This window comes from Sipha flava, unplaced genomic scaffold (assembly GCF_003268045.1).
Source record: "Sipha flava isolate LNK unplaced genomic scaffold, YSA_version1 115_pilon_pilon, whole genome shotgun sequence".
Classification (NCBI taxonomy): Eukaryota; Metazoa; Arthropoda; class Insecta; order Hemiptera; family Aphididae; genus Sipha; species Sipha flava.
Window position 1 is genome coordinate 673,781 of NW_020271739.1, and position 22,676 is coordinate 696,456.

The following is a 22,676-nucleotide window of genomic DNA, read 5'->3' on the forward strand; positions in this document are numbered from 1 at the left end:
CGCGTTCTACTGTTTAATCTACGGCCATCCGTTTTAACATAAAACCAATTTAATATTATCTACTTTAGAAAAATTATTTCAATCCGTTATTCTGTTCACTTGAGATCAATTGGGCATAATTTAAGATTTTTGATTTTGATTTCGAAAAATTGACGCATAATATTTCTTTTACATTTAATAACCAAATGTACAGGACTTAGGAATCGAAATTCGGAGAATTATCGGACCGATCGATTTCGAGCAGACGTAATATAGAATTTATAACGGTTGTCTAAAGTTTTATGGCTTAACTCGGAGGTCGATCGGTATTGATCGACAATTTATGGGTTTTTGACCGAAAAAACCGACCTAATGCTGCACTTACAATGCGCACCGTTCGAATGATGTAAGCAAAGAAAAGCACACACCATCACGGCAAATGCGTGATAAACTGTATCGTTAAGTTCTTCGTGTGCATGTTTTGCTCATCATAAATAACGCAGTGTTGCGGACAAGTTCTATGACGTCGCATAAATTTTGTTTTAACGAAACGAGATACGTGTGTTAATTTAATAACGTTATTATTATTATTTTTTCCCAGTTGAAATCCGAGTTAAAATTAATTCGCGGGCAGCATATTTTATCGGATTAAAAATTGAACCCGCTGGGTTCTTGTCGTTTTCTCAACTTATTAGTAGTTTCCCTGATACAGAGATCTCTGATTGTTTACTGTCTAATTGGCACCGGAGTAGACCTTGAATCAATAAAAAAATAAAAGTGTGTTTATTGAATTTAAAATTAAGTATAATAGTTGAAATAAACAATTCAGGTACCCGAACAATTGTGATTCAAGGCTTGGAATTGAGCGCGGCGTAGTACGTCGTTTGATATTGCGCCCGTCGAAGACTATGATTTAGGGCAGCGATTCCCAAAGTGTGTTCCGCGGAACCTAAGGGTCCGTGGGACAATCTTGAGGGTTCTGCGAGATGTACTTAAAAACTGAGAACAATAATTGTAGTAAGCAATAATCACTAACTATCTTTAAAACATTTTTTGGATTATTGGTTTTTCAATAATAAAAATAAATGCAAATACAAATAATTACAGAACTGGTGTTAAGTTGGAGTTAGAGACGTTGGAGTTCCACGAAACAAAAAATATTTCTTAAGGGTTCCGTGGTCGTAAAAGTTTGGGAACCGCTGATTTAGGGGTACGGTCGAACTGCGCTCGGGTCGAATACGGGTAATGGTTTTCCGGCATAAATATCTATGTTGTCCAGTCAAAATGTGATATCAACACCTTCATAATAAAACTAGCGATATCGTAATTCTAATGACTAATCGTTCGAACCCGGGCGTATATCAGGAAACGTTTATTGCGTTTTCGACCAAATTATGATTATAATGAAATCGTAGGTAAATGTTTCTATTGTATAAGTAGCAGTGTTTTATATTGTTTGTTCTGTTTACTTTTATGACGTGTGAAAAAATGATCACACGCTAAAAATTAGATAATTTATTTGTCCCATTACCTGTTAAATGGAACCGGACCAGTTGCCGGACAGTAGCGTGTCCAAACTAACCCAACAGGAGCGCTCTCGTATTGATCGCGAGATCGATTCGAGTGACGGTATTGTTGTACAAAACATTAATCATTTTAAATGCTATTATCATTATTCAACGTAAACGTAACCGCACTTTGCCCCGCGGACGGGTTAGTAGACGACGGTATGTTATATTTTAATCTAAGGCGAACAATATCCATCTACGAAACCGTCGCGGTAGCTCGTCGTCGCCGGTATTTTCGTTACGGGTCTGAAATTTATTTGGAAAAAAAAAAACGAGTTTCGAAATATCACACGCTTGTACGTACTACGATGGATTGTTACTAATCGCGTAGAGGAAACGTATGTTTTTTTTTTTTTTTTTTATTCATTTGACGACGAGGTTTTTTCTCGTCACTTCTCCTCGGCGCCGGATAAACGTCGTCTGTACAGACGAAACATAAACTTTTCGCCTGTGCCGCGAGCACGAGCGCGACGTCGCGAAGTTATAAATAAAACACCGTCGGATGCCAGAACGGTGCCGTTGCTGCAGACGTGTCAGTCGAACGGGTGTGTGCCGTCGTCGCGATCATAACAATAATAATAACAGTACAAGTTTTCGCGGATTTATCTGTGGCGCGCGTGTGCTGCACGGGCGAAATAATAAACGTCGAAACGTTGACGTCCGATAGTCGATAATTATCGATAAAAATCGTGTCGGAAATGGACCGCGTGGTCGGTCGTTTGTTGCCGATCGCGGTCGTCGTCGTCCTGACGTTCACCGGCCGACGGTGCGCCGCCGGCGATACGACTATCACTCTGGGTAAGTCGAAAACGCGATAACGTGCGCGAAGCTTACGTCTTTCGGTGTTGTGTTCGGACAGTGTCGGTCCGGTGCTCAAAGGGCCCCGGATGCATTTCTTCGGAAGGGACATTATAATCTCGCGTTATGATAATAAAGTGCACGTGAACAGTGAAAAGTGTTATCGTTTTTAATGGTATCTTATTTGAATCGCACGAGCAATTTGATTAACTACGTAGTTAGTGTAATTATTTATGACACCGCAGTGTTAAAAAAATGATTTACGAATTGTACAACTGATTTTTTTTTTTTTTCATAAAAGTATTTTTTTCAGTTCCCTTAAAGCCACTAGTAATTACAACTATATAAAATATCGATCACAATCATGGTAGTAACTCGTTTGAAATAACTTAACCTCTCGATACAAATTCAGCTGGGGGAATGCGTTCTTTGCTTAGCCGTCATGGCCAGGCCGACACTGTGAACAAGTTGGTATCGATTATCTATAATTCGTTCGTTTCGGATTCCAATACGCGATTTGACGTAGTACGGTATTATCATAAACTCTGTACATATTGATATTATCATCATAACAACGCAAATGCCAGATCACTTAAGGAATAGAGAGAAAAATAAAATCCATTTTTTTTTTTCTTTAATAAAATAATGTTTTTTAACTGTATAATTAGTTATAAGTTTATAAGTATATATAGTTATAATTAATTATAATTTTCTTTCGAAAGATTTTTTTTTTTTTTGGCGTAATAAGATTAACGTTTGCGGCATAAAAAGCATTTTAATGTATTCCATTACTTCTGAAAAGTTGTTAAAAAAATTTTAAGAGCTTTTGCAAATATATATATATATAGGAATCATTTAAATCAGTGGCGTGAATAAAAGTGTGTACTTTTATAACTCATAAAGTATTATATTTTCCATTTATGACGACTTGTCGTTTCCGGACCATAGATCAATATATTGATCAAACATACCATCAGTGGTGACCACAAATTTTCCACGAACCAATGCAATTATAATTATAGGGTCCCCCAAATTTATTTTGGTCTACATCCATATAATCATATTTGTTTGATTAAAATAATTTTTTTCCAAATGCATTTTCAAATGCACGTTTACCTTAAACAGATTTTAAAATATTGCAAATTCCTGTAGAACATTTTTTTTAATAGGGGTTTGAATTTCAAATATTACAAATATTTCAAAGTTACAACATATATAATAATTTTGATCGGTGATTAAATTTAAAGCATTTCAACTAACATGCATTGACTTGCTTTACAAAATATATCTATTTAATTAATTATTATGTAGTAGTTACATATCGTATTAACATAATAGCATATAAATTTTGGGGTGGCTTCCTGAGCCCTGACAAAAAATACCAACACAATCAACATCTTTATATCTTTATAGTTATTTATATTAGTTATTATTAGAGCTCGGATATAAATGCTCTAAAAATATCAAAAAAATGCTTTTTCAAAAAATGCACCATTTATTAAATAAATTCAAATAATTATTAAAAAATGAGTAAAAAATGAAATTTTATTTACATTATACTACAAAAAATAAAAAAAAAATTAAAATCAAAAATTTAATTAAAAATTAAATTACATATTTGAATTGCACTGTACGATTATTATTTCTTTTAAGTTTTGGAATTTGAATAATCGACGGTTGTCTGCCAATAAGTTTTTATATACTGAAAATGATCTGTCAACATCAACTGAAATTAGTCATAATACGAAAAATAGGTCAAAATATCCTAAAATATAAAAAAAATGCATTAAAAACGTCAAAAAATGCTCTAAAAAGTATAAAATCCGTTAAAAATGCAAAAAAAATACAAAAAATGTCCCAAAAAATTTTTGTGGGTAGAACACGGAGTACCTGAAACAAATTTGTAGCTTGGAAAGCATCGCGTAAGACATCCCAAAAAAAATGATGCAAATGCATTGAAATCCGAGCCCTAGTTATTATATAGTTATATAGTTATATATTTATATTTATTTGCATATTTGGCACCTACCGACTCTTTACGTTTTATCCAACGATCTATTTAGATATGGATATTTATCCAGACGAATAGATATGCATTTATAGTGTTCGCTCCGGAGACCCAAGTGGAGTGCCCAAATTTATGTAGGCCCTAGGACCCTCGAGAAACCGGTGCAATCGCACCACTTGGTACCCTATGTTGTTGCCATTGCGTACCACGTTAGTTAACGTTGGTTCGCACGTGCTCGGTGCGAAATATCATTAGTGCTAGAGCATCGCGATGAATTTTCGTTCACGTGCAATTGGGTTTCAGGAATTTTATACAACGACGAAAACACAATGTTGGAAACGGCTTTCAAGTCGTCCGTGGATGTGGCGAAGGCGAAAATAGCAGCGGGTGGCGTGAAATTGGACGTGGTCAGTAAAATCGTTCCTCTGTACGATTCGTTCGAGACACAACACTTCGGTAAGCGAAGTATTATTGACCCGGAATAACGGCTAAAGGCTGCATACTAGTTGTGTCCCACAGATATCAACGAAAAAAAAGATCTAATCCGAATTGCGGACCGAATTTATTTTGGGTACAGACGAATTGCGGCCTGGGTTTTCTAACTCTAGATAATTTAATCTTGACTGATAAAATATTTTGTGAGGCTTTTCATTCGAAATGCAACGTTTTACTCTACAATGTTCATCCTAATATTTTTGTACTCGTCGATGTTCTAAAAAAATGTACAGAAGGATACCTATATAAAATTAAGAAGTACTCATTTAAATTCTCGCAGAACAAATATAAATGAATAAGAAACATTTATTAGAAATGCTATGAAACGATTAGAAGAAAACCAAATCACCAAATTTGAATTTATACATCATACAAGTTTTTACCAGTGCCATAATACCTAAGAATTTTATTAAATTATACTAACATTTTTAACTTTAATAAATATCATATATGTTTTTACCGGTGCTGAAATTTTTTAATATAAACAAAACATTTTAATATTAGATTTTAATGTCAAAAAAACTTTTTAACCTTAAAAAATATCATATATGTTTTTACCTGTGCTAAAATGTTTAAATGAAAACAAAATATCATTTTTAACCTACCTGCAGTATCTAATAAATGTAAAGGAAAATGAAGTTTTTTAAATTTAAATTTACATATAAATTAATTTAATTTTAAATTTCGGACCGCAATTCGTATATAACCCATAAAAAACTCGGACCGCAATTCGGAAGAAATCTTTACCGCGGGACGCAACTAGTAGCCGCTCCGGCTAAACACCCCTTTCGAAATGCGCAACGTCCCTGTTGCGATCACCGATTCAACCAGTTCACGTGAATTGTCTGCCTAGTGTGCGAGATGTTGACAAACGGCGTGTCCGGTGTGTTTGGGCCGTCGGCCGGTGACACGGCGCCCATCGTGCAATCCATTTGCGACTACAAGGAAATACCGCACATACAGACGCGATGGGACATCAACCAGAAACGAGGGTCGTGCCAGATCAACTTGTACCCGCACCCGAGCACGTTGGCAGAGGTGATTGTTACGTTTGCGTTACTAACCGGTGGTTGTATCATCATCGTAGCTCGTCAGTGACCGGTCGAAATATCTTCGAAATATTATCTTTGGTCAAAATATTTTTGAACAAAAATTACTTTGAACAAAATATATTTTTATTTTATTTTTATCTGTTTATTACGTATTATTGTATCTATCTCCAATCTACATTTTATATTTTTTCGCAGAAACGTAATATTTTAAAATAGTTGTTCGCAGTCTGCTACACGAAAACTAGCCAGTGATCCCCGTCACTGTATCACGATAAAAAAAAGACAATTGTGAAAAATTGCTCTGAAATGTCAACAGTTCAATATTTAAGAGGTTTATCTAATAATATTCAGTATTAATCACTAATTCAACAAAACAATTAACATTTCTACAATAAATGATAATTATTATTGTATTATATAATACAACAAATGATAGGCACATAATTACTTATGATTTTTATAAATATATAATTTATTTATAAAATATACATAATATAAACAATTGTGAATCAGTAAATCAGTTTAAAAGATATTTTGACCAAAGATATTATGACATGGAACCGTTGGAACGGCGTTCTAATTTTAACTGTATCGCCAGGCGTTCATCGATTTGATCACCGCTCTTAACTGGCAGAGTTTTACGATTATCTACGAGAACAACGACAGTCTCATGCAGATCACCAACATCCTCAAGTCACCTCCGACCACTCATCCTATTCGTATCAGGCAACTCAGTCCGGGGCCGAATTACAGGTGAATAACGTTTTACATCGTTTTTACGTTGTACGTGTGTACCAGGTCGGTCGGTAAATTGTTTTACTTTTATACGACTTAGGATTTTTAGAAAAGTAGTGTAATATATGATGCGATGTATACACAGGTCGGTACACTAAGTATTTTTTTTTTCTTATTTTCATATATACATGTAACTTAATCGGGCAAAACACGGTAACTCATCTGGTGCGTACTACGCGTATGTCGGTATAAATATTTAATTGTTAGGATTTTTAGAGATCGTGATTGCGTATACAGTCGGTGAGTACATCAGGGTGGTTCTGTTTTAGAAAAGAACTTCGAGAGATAAAGGACTCCGGTGAGACAAAAATTCTGTTGGATTGCTCGTTCAACATCCTTTCGGATGTGCTATTTCAAGCGCAACAGGTGGGTCTCATGGGATCGGAACACAATTTCATCATCGCATCCCTGGTGAGTATGCGGGAACACAAACAACAAATCTCCTGCGTTTCGGTCACAGCCAGCAGTCATTACGCGAAGTTAATCGTTTTCAGGACATGCACACTTTGGACTTGGACTCGTTCAAATACAGCGGGACGAACATTACCGGGATGCGCTTGGTCAGGCCGCTGGACAACGAGTTTAGAAACATCGTTTCCCAGTGGACGGACAATATGAGTCCACTCGAACCGGACGATAAAGTTGTGATACCCGAGACGATTCAGGTTAGATCGCGATCTATTATCGTTTGAAAACCTTTTGTTCTATAGTTATTAACCCGTCTCTGCCGTTCGTTTTCTATTTTAATTATGTACACACCATTCACACCACCTCTGATCTTCAATTTCATACTCAATATACTACGTTCTATACGTTCTAGTCATTATGTTGTTCAAATCATAACAGTAGTAAGTAGGTGTTCGACGCTTCAACGCTCAATCCAGTCTTATTACTTAATGTTTCCATTGTTTTTTACATCTTCCTATTTTCTAATCGTGTAATTTGTAGTTATTTTTCGGTCTAGCGTTTTCTTAACATTATTTTGCGTATACAATACCATACATCTCACAGCACCATTTTATTATTTTCCTTTCCTCTGACGATATCCTTGAAGCATCATGCGTCAGACACACGTTTTCAATAATATTTTCCTTACTCTTATTTTGGTAGTTTTTCAAGTGAATAAGGTCTTTTTGTTGTCAAAGCTATAGTTGCTCGGGAATTACGTCTAATTACCTGTCTTGCGTCTGTCCCATTGCTCGAAACATTGTTATTATGTTATATCGTTATGTAAGGATTTATTCGTTTGTCATTGTCCTACGCAGCTGGAGTCCGCTTTAATTTACGATGCCGTCCAGTTGTTCACGACGACTATTTATAACTTGAGCAAAGAGTTCGAAATCAGTGAGATGCCCACTCCGTGCAACTCTAGCCTTTCGTGGAAACACGGATTTACCCTAATCAACCACATGAAAATGGCTGTAAGTAAACTAATATCATTTAATATCGTGATTCCTTGGCGCTACACATTTCATCCATAAAGCCTTATAACGCGTCGATTGAAAAAAAAAAATTAATGAATTTAGAAAGACTTCAAAGGGCTTACCGGAAAAATTAAGTTCGATCAAGAAGGGTTTCGAACGGACATCGAGTTGGAGCTGGTGGATTTGACGCAGAACGGTTTGAGAGTGACAGGAACGTGGAATGCTAAAACCGGCATCAACGTTTCGACGGGTATCGTTTCAGAAACCACAACAGTTGGACAGGAATTTGACTTGAGGAACATGTCCTTCATCGTTATCACCGCGTTGGTAGGTAAATCAAACACGATTATCGCATAACACTGCGTCATCGATCTATTACTAGTATTTATCTATATATACTCTTAGAGAGCGTTCTGTACGTATGTGTGCATGTGTGTATATGTGTGTTGTGATCTCTACAGACGCAACCATACGGTATGGTGAAACTTTCCAGCAACACGTTGGAGGGGAACGACCGTTACGAGGGTTTCGGCATAGATCTGATCAAGGAGCTCAGCGAAATGAGTGGTTTCAATTACACGTTCATCATACAAGAAGATTCCAACAGCGGGTACAAAGACGAAAAAACTAAAAAGTGGAGCGGAATGATCGGAGAAGTCATAGATGGAGTAATTATTGATCATGTAACAATAATAATAATTTTAAAATGTGCGTGCGTTCCCAGATACGAGGTTAATAATATAAATAACTACCCGAATCATCATGGTCTTGGTTAGATGTTTTTCTATTTTATCTTTTAGCTATTCTAAATCTTAAAATGTTAGATTGAAAAAAAACGTACAATCGTCGTGTATTCTGAAAATATTTATTTTTATTGATTTACATTGCGCTTGTTAACATACATCTCAATCGGTAATTATTAAATTCAACATATTGAACAATATAAAACTGGTAACCAAAAAGAAAAATATTTTTTTTACATCAAACTCAAAACTGTTACGACTCTTAAAATTGTAATTTTCTAAAAAAAAACCCATCGTGTCAAATTTAAACTTCATACGTTTTGCTGTTCTTGAGATGTAGCGATCAGTGTATGAATGAGTGGTTTTTTAACTTAATACATACATATAGAGATTATAATATCTTGTCATATGCTTATGTCAATATTATTACTTTATTACTATAAATTATTATCATTTATGATATGTTTTACTAAACTCCGAAAATTATAATTTTTACCGATGCATGTTGAAATAGTATTATGATAAAATATGATCGATTTATCATTTTTAAATGTTGACTACAAAATATGTGAATAAAAAATATGCCATATGAATTTCAATAGAAGCTTATATATTTTAAGAGTTGTTTAATAAAAACAAATATAACCAGTATTATCTATATTACATTAGAAAAGAACGCGAGAAGTGGCATTTAGCGTTGAATAATATAATAACGAGACGGTTACATTGAACGACACATTGTTATTGAGTTGAACGTATATTAGCTATATAGTTGTGTATATTACAAATTTCTTGTAGTATAATCAGATCATTGGCTATGATCTTGATCCTAATGATTTAATTGTTAGTAATTGTATAATAAATTAACTATAATAATTCATAACAAATGATTTAAAATGTTCCGAATTCCAATACGAACTGACAATAACCGTTTTGAATAAATCCACACGAAACGTTTAACAAATATATATTATTAGACTCCAAATATATATGTTTTTAAAAATTTGCATAGAAATAATAATATTTACATAATAAGATAAAGTAAATTAAATAATAATTACGATATTGTTCATGTTAAAGCTTATTTCTGATTTATTTAAATATCCTAACGGAATGCAAGATTACATTTAACACGTCATAATATATAATTAATCGTACACAGTGACGGAATATTACATAGGGTTCGATACATTTAATTCTAGACATAAATCCAACTCAAAAGTGTACCTCATAGTAAATTCGTATTTCGTTTAATTGTACTTAATGGTTGTTGTTGCAGAGAGCTGATCTCGCGGTAGCCGATATTACCATAACAAGGCAAAGAGAACACGATGTGGATTTCACTAGCCCGTTCATGAATTTAGGTAGGTAGTAGACAGGTATATGCAATATGTGGACTCTCGGTAGTTCGAACCTCTATTCATCTACAAAAATCACTGTAAGTCGATTTAAACGCTTGGTTCTCTAAGAAAACATCCACAACTCGAAGGAAACACATTTATTTCTGTCCCCTTCGATTATCGAATATAATCAAGTGTCGATCAATGTAAAGTAAACGAAATAATAGATAATATGTATACGATAAAAATGTGCACCCTTTTTAGTTCAATCCCCCTCCCCCTTTGAAAATTTGAACTTAATTTTAAACTTCCACTAGTAGAATTGTTGCCATGATTACCCCCGTGTTTAGAATTATCGAGAGTCTACTCTACAACTCTACACAAGTAACTGGGTTACGGAAATAATTACCCTTTGAGCACAGTAAGGAATTATTAAGATGATTGTTTGGGTAATATTTTATTCGAATAAAAATTATTTGAATAATTTTAAAATAAATTAATCGAATAAAATATGATTTCAATAGTATTAAAATGTATACAAGTATTTTTATTTATTTATTGTTTTTTTTTTTTTTTTTGCTTAAGTTTATTACAAAATTTCATAAGTGAATCTTGTTTATAGTAGTATTTGAAATGTGTCGTATCAGTTATAAATATAAAAATGATCTTAAAAGATTTTAAAATATCATATATTTATCATACGATTAATGTCAATTACCTAAATACGAGTATTGAAATTATTTATTTTTTATGTAGTTATTGCGAAATTATTATTACAAATAAATATACATATTTTTCATTGTAGAATGCAAGAAAAAAAAAGAACATCTAATTTAATTTTTTTATAGTTCAATATTTGTTTTGCTACAAATGTTTGTTGTATATATTTGCGTATTTTTCATTACTAACGAATGTACGAATGTACAATCAAATAAAATAAACGAAGATTAATCGAATACATTTTATTCGAATAATTTGTTATTAGAACGATTAAATTTGGAAACTATTATTTTTATTTTTATTTGAACAATGATTTTGGAAATTATTCGAATGATTGCGGGAAGTTCATCCGAATAGTAATTTATTTTATTACACATTTATTCGAATAATTATCTAGATAAAATGTTTCCTAGCTGTGCTTTTGAGGCAAAACGTTCGTAACAACAGTCTTTCGATGTATCACTGGCTGACACGTTGAACAAAGGATATTATCATTAGATTGTATCATAAACTTTATTTTTGCTTACCTACTGGTCACTAGGTATCAGCATATTGTACAAGAAGTCGACGAAGAGTTCACCCAGTCTGTTCTCGTTCTTGGCGCCGTTCAGCTCTTTCGTATGGCTCTGGGTGATCACAGCATACTGTGGCGTTTCCGTTCTGCTGTTCATCATGGCCAGGATCAGCCCGTACGAATGGACCAATCCTTATCCGTGCATAGAGGAACCGGAGTACTTGGAGAACCAGTTCAGTCTGTCGAACGCGTTTTGGTTCACGATCGGGTCGCTTATGCAGCAAGGTTCAGACATCGCTCCGATGTGAGTCAATTGCGTGCACAATGTATAGAATAACAATTTTTGAAATGTGTTCACAAAGCATATGTATTATAATTTTGTCAATATAACGGCGATAAACAACATATATTTTATTGAATTTCAAACATGCGTTAGGTTAGGTTAGTGGATTTAGTCCATATATTAAACCAGTGGTTCTCAACCGGTGTGCCGCGAGCGCCCTTTAAATGTGCCGCATTAAATCTATAAATTGTTTTGTAAGTATGTATTAACCACCTTATTATTGATATTCGAGATGAAAACTGATCGAACTAATTGTAGATACATATAATATTATTTATTGTAAGTATGCTCGTCGCAGCCGTCTCGATCGATCGATTGTATTAATACATTTCACAATAAATAACCCTCTAATAGAGTAGATTGTAAATAGTATACATATATATGTATAATAGATGGTTCACATAATATATGGACTGGTGTGCCGCGAAAATGTTGTTGGAGATGAAGTGTTCCGCATTGTTAAAAAGTTGAAAACCACTGTACTAGAAGAACCCGGTTCGAATATTGATTTCAGTTGAAGTATTTTGTAAATTTTCTCTACGCAATTATTCAGAAAACTGTTGATTATGTTGATTTCATAATTTTTTGAGAAGCTGTTGAACCGCAATAAAGTCTTTTTCGACTAGATATGTCGACGAAAAAGACATTATTTGGAGCCCCAATCCTTTCCGTTGTTGAGTGTAAATAGATTTAATCTGATCCTAAACCATGAATATAATAAAAATGTTATCGACAGAAGAACCGTCACTTTCAGTAAAACGCCCTAATCTGTTGGAAATCGCTGATTTAGTCCATTAGTTGCATACACGATGACGTAATAATCTATTTAAAATTTTTTATTTTTCCGTTTCGCAGTGCCGTGTCGACTAGGCTGGTCGCTGGTATTTGGTGGTTTTTCACGCTCATCATGGTCTCGTCTTACACTGCGAACTTGGCTGCGTTCTTGACTGTCGAGAGTGTAACAGAACCGTTCAAAAACGTAGAGGACTTGGTAAACAATCAAAACGTCATCAAATACGGTCTGAAGCAAAAAGGATCTACCGAAGAATATTTCAAAGTGAGGTCTTGAACACATCATTATTAATCCAAAATCATTGTTATCTGGGATTGTAATTTTTCCAACAACCATCAACCATTATTATCGGAACGATTTTGCATTTTTGTTTTGTGAAAACACACGAAAACGATGTGAAATTATACGATTATCGTATACCGTGCACCAGCATGTAGGCGTTTCGTATAGCATTTAGTATTAAGGGCCGCAGGACGTTTATCGTAAATCAAATACATATCAATCAACACTTTTGATTTTCTTCGTTATAACTAATTAAATTCGTTTCGAATTATGCTGAAATTAATACATAAATAAATGAAACATGTCGTCCAGCTTAGGCCCAAAATCCTTAACCCCTAGTAGTTGTACCGTGCCATCGATTCGAACTATATTAGGACTTATTAAAGTTCAAATATATATACATATCAAAAAAACGTTTAGTATCTGAACACTTTCGTCACGTTTCTCGATAATGAAATCGCTGTGTGTAGGTACATCTTTTAACGATTAGAATTTTTTTAGAATAATGAAATAATTTCGCAGTCCACCTCAAAACATTTCAAACGATTGATATTTTTATTGCAAAAACAAACCGGCAAACAATTGTTTACAAATGGTCTTACCGTAGAAGGTAAATGTTGCGTTCAAGCTGGATGCACACTACGCGTTTAACTGATTGCACATTAGGTGTACATGGACGTCGTTTAAAACCCCGTGCTTAAAGTCGGGGAAGTCAAACAAATGCAATTTTATCAGGCTATGAGCATTACAAATAACTGCCGCTATTAAGAGGTCATCATACCCGCATGTGTTGTCTCCGTCTAACGTACGTACAACATAGCAAATTTGCGTTCAGTGATTCAAATATAGTGACGTTAGCTTTAATATTGGAGTAAACTGACCTAAAATCAAACTTTAAGGGAAAAACATTATCTGTGTTTTGTTGGTAGGTTTTACCGATATTTAAATTTTTAGCGAGTAACGATGTTTTTTTTAATTGTTATATTTTACGTGCTAAAAAATTAAAATATCGAAAAAAAACCGACCAACAAAACACGGATAACGTTCTTCCCTTAACGTTTGATTGTAGGTCAGTTTACACTGATATTAAAGCTAATTCCACTACATTTGAACTACTGAACGTAAACTCACTATGCTGTACGTATATCAGACGGAGACCATGCACGCGGGTGTCTTAACGACGGTTAAACGCAGTAAACGCGATACGACGGTTGTTCGGTTTCGTAGCTATTCGTCTCAGTTCGATTGTAAAAACTGAACACGGTTCGAGTTTTACGTTTTATTCCCACGTAATTGTTGACGGAAAACGCTGTAAAACGCGCGCGCGCGTAACCAGATTGTTGAACGTAAACGTACGCGTTTTAAAAACGCTACCAATCGTCTGTACGCGAACCGTACGGTTTCATTTGCCGGCGTTTTTAAAACGTGAAACACGTTTTAAGCTTTACACCGTCGGTGGATCACTCGCCCGTCGTTCCGCGATCCGTTCAACAGCTATGATTTGTGCGTCCGCAGGAATCCACCAATCCGACTTACAAGAAAATCTACAACACCGTGCAAAATAATCCGCCCTTGTACATGGCCAATAACGAAATGGGCGTTGATACAGTGCTGAGAGAAGACTACGCGTTTTTCATGGAATCCACGTCCATCGAGTGAGTGCTCGTGCCGCGTACAATGTCGGACATTAAACGTCCATCGGTTTGCAGTGGTTGTGTACCGACCGGCGCACAAAGGTGGTGGCGTATCGAGGATTTGTTTTTCTGATGCGGGGGTTAGGGTGATCGATTACGTGTCGTAATAATAGTTAAATTAATAAATTAATAAAAATAATACTACGCAACGGATGGTGAAATAAGCATTTAATAAAGAAGGTGAGAGAAAACAAAAATCACTCCTCGGGATAAAGTTGTAGGACGAGTGTGGGCAGGGGTGTGGTAAACCGTAGAGCGGTTAACGGTTAACCAACTGTGATAACCTAGCGATAACTAACTGTGGATGGCGTACGATTACGGTCACCGACGTCATCGTGTGACGGTTTTATTCGCGTATTGTTCACGTATTTGTCCGACTTGTTTTTGGTACATTTTTATACGAGATAAATACCGGTGGACGGGTGATTGTTGTTGACCTAACCCAACCTAATCCTAACACGTATATTTTACATCATATAAGATGATGTTGATCACTGTTAGTGCTATCGTCTAAGACAGTGGCGTAACTGGGAAAAAATAATATATTTATTATTACCAAAACCCTGACACCCCTCCCCTTCATCAGTTAAAACATATTTTTATTGTATGTATTTTATACACAATATCTAATTGTTTGATTTTACATAAGTCTTTTAACTCATATTTTATGGTTTAGATAAACATAAATTGTAGATAGCAGGTACCTAGTAACAATATTGTTAAATAATACCCATAAGAGTTCATTAATAAAAGGTGCTATTTGTACTGTTGGATTATCTGAGGAGGCAAAATTAGACCTTTATCTCTCAAAAAATTGTCAGAGGGGGCACTTGCCCCCCTCTTGCCTCTCCACAATTACGCCATTGGTCTAAGATATATGTGATCGAAGATTTCCCGGATGCGGCTGCGGTCCTCTCAGCCACTACCTCCTCCAGATACGCCACCGCCTAACGCATTGTTTCCTTTCTAAAATTAACCGCTCGCGTGTACCGTGATCAAATTTACATTGCGATCGGTCAACGTTACCGTTTACTTTGTGTAGGTACGTAGTCGAACGAAACTGCAGATTGGCCCAAGTCGGTGGTCTGTTGGACAACAAAGGCTACGGGATTGTAATGAAAAAAAGTAATCCGACTTCAATATAACAGTCTGTTATGTCATGGCGATACTATGTTATAAATATCGTGACACGAATCAGTGACGAGTTTAAGGAGGACGGCCTGGGTGAACCTTTTCAAACCTCCCCCCATTTTTATCTTTTTCTTTTCTTTTGGTTCGTTGCAAAAACCGTTTTAGCCTTAAAGAGTTGTACAGTAAGGCGATGTCGGTTAAAATATTATTCATTGTGCGTTATAATACGAAAATTAGATCCGAAGAAAAAAATAAAAATAATAACCCCACCGCGGGAATGAAAACAATTGTGAAATCATCTGAAAATAGAATTTTTCTCTTTAAACCGCGCACTGATTTCATTTCTTACGATATTCTTATGAATGTTTACTCATTTACTGACCCGCGCGTTATGTACATTGTTCGTGTAGATGCGAGTTTTCGAAATGTTTTGAGCGCAAACATATTGAGGTTACAAGAAAAGGGCAGGTTGACGGCCCTGAAGAACAAATGGTGGAAAGAGAAGCGCGGCGGCGGAGCGTGTCAGGTAAGCATTTCAAGTCCGAGAATAATTTCATGCAAACCAAGAAACGTTGAATTTTTTACTTAGTTTTTCCTTAATAATTGCTGTTGACGATTACTGAATCGATAACTAATAAGAAAATAAATGTTATCGTACTCGAAATATAATTAAAACATTTACAGCAGAAGACATTTGCGAACCACGTCCGGTTCTTGTCAAATCGGCCGTTACAACGATCGACAAGCAAATTTTTTCATTTTAGTGAACTTACACAGAAACTAGGAAAACAGTTTTGGGTTATTTATCATATTTTCGTCTTTGTTCCGATTGAAGCATTTTTCCGTATAAACATTCTACTCGCGGGAAAAATCAAATTCGAAAGCTGAACAATTGTTAACATTTTATCAGCAAATCAACTTACTAATACCATCGAATTTAAACATATTATGAATTAAAAAATCGTTTCGTTATGATAATTTAACCATCTAGAAGCAATTGAATCGTTTTAATTTGATGTACATCAATGCGTTGCAGGGGGGCCTAAACACACATACACATACACCGATGATAATTTACTTCTCGCACAAAGACAACCCGTGGCGGTCACACGCAGGCCTATATAATCTTTTAATAATGACGTACTCGTATTATTCGAAGAGTTACCTAACGGCTTTGTTGAAGATGAGTCTTAACGTTCTTCTATTCAACCGTACGCATTATCTACAAGCCAAGATATGTTGAATTGCCACAGAAGTAAATAGACCGTACAACGTTGAAGCTATAAGTACCAGGATGACACGGACCCACAGGGTCTACGCCCACACACCCCCATTTAATAGTTTACGTACAGACAAAATTCGTTCTTACTCACTGCTATAGGTTCAGTTAAAACTCCAGTAAGACTAACTCTCATAATTTCCTCCCAAACAAATCCGCAGCTATTACATTAATAATACATGTACGCAAATTCAACACTATAGATTAAGTTTTATTTTATTACAAATTGTCTGTCTACGCTAAAGTATCTTAATTATTTACCGAGTTGATGACTTCCTTCACAATATTGAGTAGTATACTGGTCCGCGACTAATTTTCGACACGTCTCATAGAAGAAAATAATCTTTCACTCGCTCAGTCACTATGCTTATAGGAATATTTATTACCACTTGATACATCTTGATTGGGATAAACATGATTTTTGATCACTTTATTAATATCATTTATAACGAAATTAAGTTTCATAGTTTTAATGCAATTTCTCGCTACATCCATTGCGGATTTTAAAGCATCAATATTTATTATTGTAACTTTTTAAAAATAAAGTTAAATATTACAATCAAATTATTTAGAAAAAAAAAAATGTAATATTGTCAAACGTAATAATAATTGCCTGTACTGGGATTATAAACAGAGATTATCTCAATGTTAGAGACAAAATCCTAAGATTCATTATTTATAATCTAGGCTAAACCTTTCGAGCTACTACTCAGTAGTTGTGTCTGTGTGAATAGGTGCTGCTATTTCGGAGAAATGAAATGAAGCGTTAAACAATAAATCGACCAAAAGTAATTTAGTTATTTAATAATAATAACGATTTACTGTAAAAAAAAAGAAAGAATTTACAATAAATAATAATGCGCAGAGTACAGTAGGTATCTGATATCGATTAACATAAAGAGGCGAATTCGGTTCGAGGAAGCGTAATACTGAATGACGTACGTTGCATTGTTTTACGATTTATCGCACTGCACGCGTGTGGTGTGACGGTCAAAGACACTTTCTCCACCCACCGACTGGTATACCGGTGTGTAGCGGTTCGTCGTTTTCCATTGTAATATTTACTGCACGTAATTGTGCTATTAAAACCATATGTTAATTACCGAACCAAGATAACTGTAAAAATTAAAACTATTTATATATGTATAAAACAAACATGATGTCCCGAACGAATACAGTCTCATCTTAATTCTATGCAATATTATAACCGTTTTCGGCATATATTTTTTTTTCAATTATTTCACCGTAAAAACCGTTTTCAAACTAACGCCTTACAGTAGTGGACCAACTATTAACCTAACCTCTACTAGTGGTATCAGTTGAGAGAAAATAATGATTCCAACTACGGTGTAACAATATAACACGGAAAATTAATGTTATCGGCTTGGCCGACGTGCGTTGTCGACAAATAAAACTTCGTATTCGCAATGATAATATACTCGTATTATCCAAATGCGTATTCTCGACGTAATTGATAGCGATTGGCGGGCGGGGCAAAATCTATCGGACGGAGTAGGTAATTCCGAAACAACCAACGGCGCTACCTCGAGGCCGAATCGGTTTTATACGTTTCATTCGCGCGCAGTACACACCACTGTACTATTGTAAACGCAATAAAAACTTTACGCGCGTTTAATAATAATAACCCGTTCGTGAACGTTGGCACGACGTGGTCGGTACCAGCGACGACCGAAATGGATGTCGATGTCGATAACATCCGGGACCCGAAGACCATATCGGACGGTCGTTAATGGTGGAGAGGCTTCAGTTATCCAAGACCCACTGGGGTTTCTGCACTCGTCGACAAAAACTAAAACACTTGGTATACGAAACACCAAAAACGACTCTTATTGATAGGAATTCGTTATTTATTTGCACTCGTAGAAAAAACTCACTTAACAACTGTTAACGGTGATTAGACGGAATGAATGTATGTCTCCGTTTTTGGGGTTACATGACATTCTTTTTCTATACAAATAACAGACGCATTAGGGAACCTATTTTTTAAATCTTTTGTAGCCGAGAAAAATCTCTAGAATACGTACCTACTCAAAGAAATCACTAGGTGGAGGACAGAGATAAAAAAATTATATAAATTGGAATAAATTTTTAAATCTGTAACTAATTTTATTTCATTCGAATTAATAAAAAAAAAAAAAAACGAAGAGGGGTTAAATAAAACTAGAAAGGTTTAAGCCTCCCTAGTGCTCCCAAAATCACGCTTATGCCAGAGACTCAAAGGAGACGCCCCATTGTAAACGTAAAATTGAAGGGTATTTTTAACGCGAAAGAACTGAGTAAGGCGTTTAAATGATAAGTGAGTAATGTACATGATCTTAAAAGTATAGATTTATTATGTAGAGTTTCAAACAAATATTCTTAATTAAAATCACGTGCCCTCATATTATCTGTAGGTCAGAATTTAAAATGTTTAAGAATTATATCAGTTCAAATTTTATTTTTCATAACGCAAAAAGACATTCAGTTGTATAATATTTTGAATAAAATCAAAATAATAATCGACCGAAGTACGAAATCATTAATAGGAATGGAAATTTATCAAATGACTTTTAATAGAATAAAATATTTATATAATAAGTAGGTACGCTACGTACATATTTACACGCATACACAAGTATAAATATACATATGTTTGGTATGTATCATACAAACAAATCGAACAAAAATAAACAAAATATTAATCGCGATCGGCTTCGCTTTAAAGCGAGAACACATTCTACGATACCGTTCTATCTTTGTCTAGCCGAGTAATGGTTGTCCGACGATGGGTGAGGTTCGGGGTACGGTGGCGGCCAGAAGGTAATACGTGGCCGCCAAAAATGTCCTCTCCGTGTCAAGCCGCCGCAGTCTTGATACCTAACTGATATCGGGTACGCGGAAATTTTAATATTTCCAATAACTATTCGATCGATTCGATTTCTTAACTTTTATCGTTAGACGGCTTATCTGCACGCTAAGTACTCGCGTTGAAAAAAAAAAAAAACTACGCGAATCGATCCGGTAAAACTTCAGATATATCTGTCATAAAAATCGTCTCTCCTTTCAACGATATAATAGGTATCACGCGTATAAACGGCATAAACGCTCGAAAATGTTCACCGGCCAAGCGGAAGAATCCGAACGCCTTAATTAAATTAATTAAAATATATTTCAATCGAACAATTTCACGCAATACATGAACGTGTGTATTCGATTCGTTCGGAACGTTAACGTACGGTTTTCATCGTAGCGCTCCAAACGAACGAAATTAAACAATAATAGATTATTATGCACGGATACCGGGTGCGTGTGCTGGATCGGAAACGAAGTGTTGACTGTTATCGGGATAGGTATATACTTATTGATCAAGACGATGCATCCGGGTTGCGTACACGACAAACGTACGCGACTAACTTTACGGAAATTCAAAAATGAAAAACATTGACCAGGCTCGTAGGCTAGAGACGAGAATTCCCTATGGGCATTATTTATAGACAACCTTACCGAATGACAAACGGTACTTTTCATTCTTCGCGATCACGATCGCTTTCGCTGTTGGTACCTATAGTGTTTACCCCGTTCTCATGATTTCGACCGGCACCCTGTGGACGTGTAAAATCATGTTTAACCTGTGGTCTCGTTCGTTGCGCACAGGACACCGAGAACACCGAGGCTAGCGAGTTGAGCATGAAGAACGTGGGCGGCGTGTTCATCGTTCTGTGCAGCGGCGTCGGGGTGGCCGCTATCCTAGCAGCCCTGGAAATGTTCTGGACGCTGTGGAAGACGACGAGCAAAGAAAAGGTGAGTACATGATGACATCTGCCTCGCAATGATGGCTGAATATTGGAGATATCCGTAGGACCAGGTCGTCCTTTTTTTTTTGAAGGATAGTTTCAATTGTACCACAGAAGAAAAAGAAATGTCCCCTTGATAAACTACTAAACCGTTTGATCGGAACACGGGCAACCATCGAAAAAATCTATTTGAAAAATATCGTTAACGTTTCATGCATTTTTTTAGAGACATCTGATCAATCACGGGTGTCGTCAAACGTATAGCCTCGCTACTTTACCTATGGTAAACCGCATGTTCTTTTTAAAAAAGTTCTTAAGGGCTTTTCGTTTATTGAAGAAGGTATTGAAAAGTCGTACAGCCATACACCTTGACATCAAGGACACAGTTTTCGTAAAAGCTATAACACATTATGTAATAACACCTACACACATGCAATATAACCTATTTCGCGAGGGAGGGGCTATGCTCAGACAACTGTTAACCTATTCCAACAAGTGAACTACATTCGAAATGTTCAGTTTATTACGTCGATCGACATGTATTATTACAGTACGATAAATCGTTAGAAAACAAAAAAAAAACATTTGGTATACGATTCGACGAAATTGTAATTCATTTTTATTGCGGTATTCTTTTAGAAATCTAGTCCGTCTGTCCTCTATATACTCTGTACATATATACCGCCATTTTTTGTCGCAGGTGTCGTTCAAGAGCGAGTTTAAAGACGAACTCAAGTTCATAGCCAAGTGTCGCGGGTCCACTAAACCGGCTCGAAAGAAACAGAACAGCAGCGCGGACAACTCGAAAGCGACCGGTTCCAATCAGTACATTAACAATTCGGACAGGCACTACGGTTACGAGTCGTAGTACGAAATAAAAATTAGTACGTGAAATGTGTTTTATATAGTATACATAAATAATTATCTACATATATGTATGAATTATAATATTATATGCATATGATATACACAGAATCTTAAAATAATGAAGACAATTATTTGCGTAAAAAAAAAAAAAATAGTAATAATAATAATTAAATTAAAAAAATTATCACAGTCATTTTGTATTTTTTTTTTGTTTTCTATAAAAATCATAAAAACGCTCAAATTAAATCTATACAGTATAATTTTTATTTATTTATTTATTTATTTTGTACACTTCTTAATCGTAAGTCGGCGCGCGAATCAATTTGAATCCGTATCCGGGGTCGCGCGTTCGGACCACCGGAGGCCGACCATCAACCGATTACACCACGGTTGCGGATCGTACCGTAGAGGAGAGATCGGGCGTTATGTGAGTTCGGCCCATCCGGCCGTCCACCCGGGTGGGCATCACGAGACTTCCGCTGCGGCCACGGGAACCGTACCGCGATCACGGCTGCGCGACGACGGCGGCCACGACGCGGTCCACGTTGATGGGCGCGGCCCGTTCCATCAGACACTCGATGCTGGTGCTCTGCTCGTTGGACAGGCTGGACGCGGACGAGGACGATTCGCAGACGGCGGCCGCGCGCGCGACCGACTGCTGCACGCCGTCGTGGTCGCGGTTACCGTTGTTCCGGGTCATCTCGACCAGCACGGTGGTATAGTCGGGCGGCGGGCACGTCGCGGCTGCGGTGGGACGTTGTTGGACGGCTGCATCGGTGGACGGCACGTGCGACGCGACGGCCGCTGCGGTGGCGTGCGCGGACGTCGGCGGCTGATGTTGGCCGCCACCGTTGATTGCCGCGGACGACGAGGACTGCGGAGACGACGACGACGAGGATTCGCCCAGTGCCGCGGCCGTGGAATGCTGGTTGCCGAGCACGTGCGTCAGCCGGCGCACGCTCCGCCGGATGCTCTGCCGCAACATTTTCGCGATTCTGTACGCACACGTGGAAAAACAAAAAAACACACACAAAACTGTTCAAAAATCGCGTCTTCG

General features: G+C 36.3%; 2 protein-coding genes and 1 long non-coding RNA gene across 7 annotated transcripts in view; 1 reads left to right on the top strand and 2 right to left on the bottom strand.

The window, feature by feature from the left end:
* Positions 1 to 81: 81 nt before the first annotated feature.
* On the bottom strand, positions 82 to 1,993 carry LOC112691639. The gene is made up of 3 exons (XR_003149331.1): positions 1,511 to 1,993; positions 813 to 978; positions 82 to 733 (listed from the first exon to the last, which is right to left on the bottom strand). It is a non-coding gene; the product is annotated as an uncharacterized LOC112691639 (long non-coding RNA).
* A 77-nt stretch (positions 1,994 to 2,070) lies between these two features.
* Positions 2,071 to 21,818, top strand: LOC112691603 (glutamate receptor ionotropic, kainate 3-like). 3 transcript variants are annotated; one of them, XM_025565917.1, is made up of 17 exons: positions 2,071 to 2,345; positions 4,657 to 4,809; positions 5,702 to 5,886; positions 6,499 to 6,653; positions 6,965 to 7,106; positions 7,190 to 7,360; positions 7,961 to 8,116; positions 8,222 to 8,446; positions 8,581 to 8,802; positions 10,142 to 10,226; positions 11,464 to 11,740; positions 12,635 to 12,836; positions 14,370 to 14,509; positions 15,591 to 15,673; positions 16,090 to 16,205; positions 20,613 to 20,759; positions 21,453 to 21,818. In XM_025565917.1, the coding sequence occupies exons 1-17, from the start codon at positions 2,246 to 2,248 to the stop codon at positions 21,618 to 21,620; spliced, it is 2,727 nt and encodes a 908-aa protein (XP_025421702.1). In that variant the 5' UTR covers positions 2,071 to 2,245; the 3' UTR covers positions 21,621 to 21,818. The 3 variants fall into 3 exon arrangements, with proteins under 3 accessions (XP_025421702.1, XP_025421709.1, XP_025421717.1); XM_025565924.1 differs by having other exon boundaries at positions 2,246 to 2,345; positions 8,581 to 8,787; positions 21,453 to 21,620; XM_025565932.1 differs by lacking the exon at positions 2,071 to 2,345 and adding an exon at positions 2,423 to 2,562.
* A 42-nt stretch (positions 21,819 to 21,860) lies between these two features.
* Positions 21,861 to 22,676, bottom strand: part of LOC112691588 (sodium- and chloride-dependent GABA transporter 1) — a 112,276-nt gene continuing 111,460 nt past the window's right edge. For all 3 annotated transcript variants that reach the window (XM_025565889.1, XM_025565906.1, XM_025565896.1), the window contains one exon: positions 21,861 to 22,614. In XM_025565889.1, coding sequence (XP_025421674.1) covers positions 22,125 to 22,614 — 490 coding nt within the window. In that variant the 3' untranslated portion in view covers positions 21,861 to 22,124. The remainder of the gene's footprint in view (positions 22,615 to 22,676) is intronic.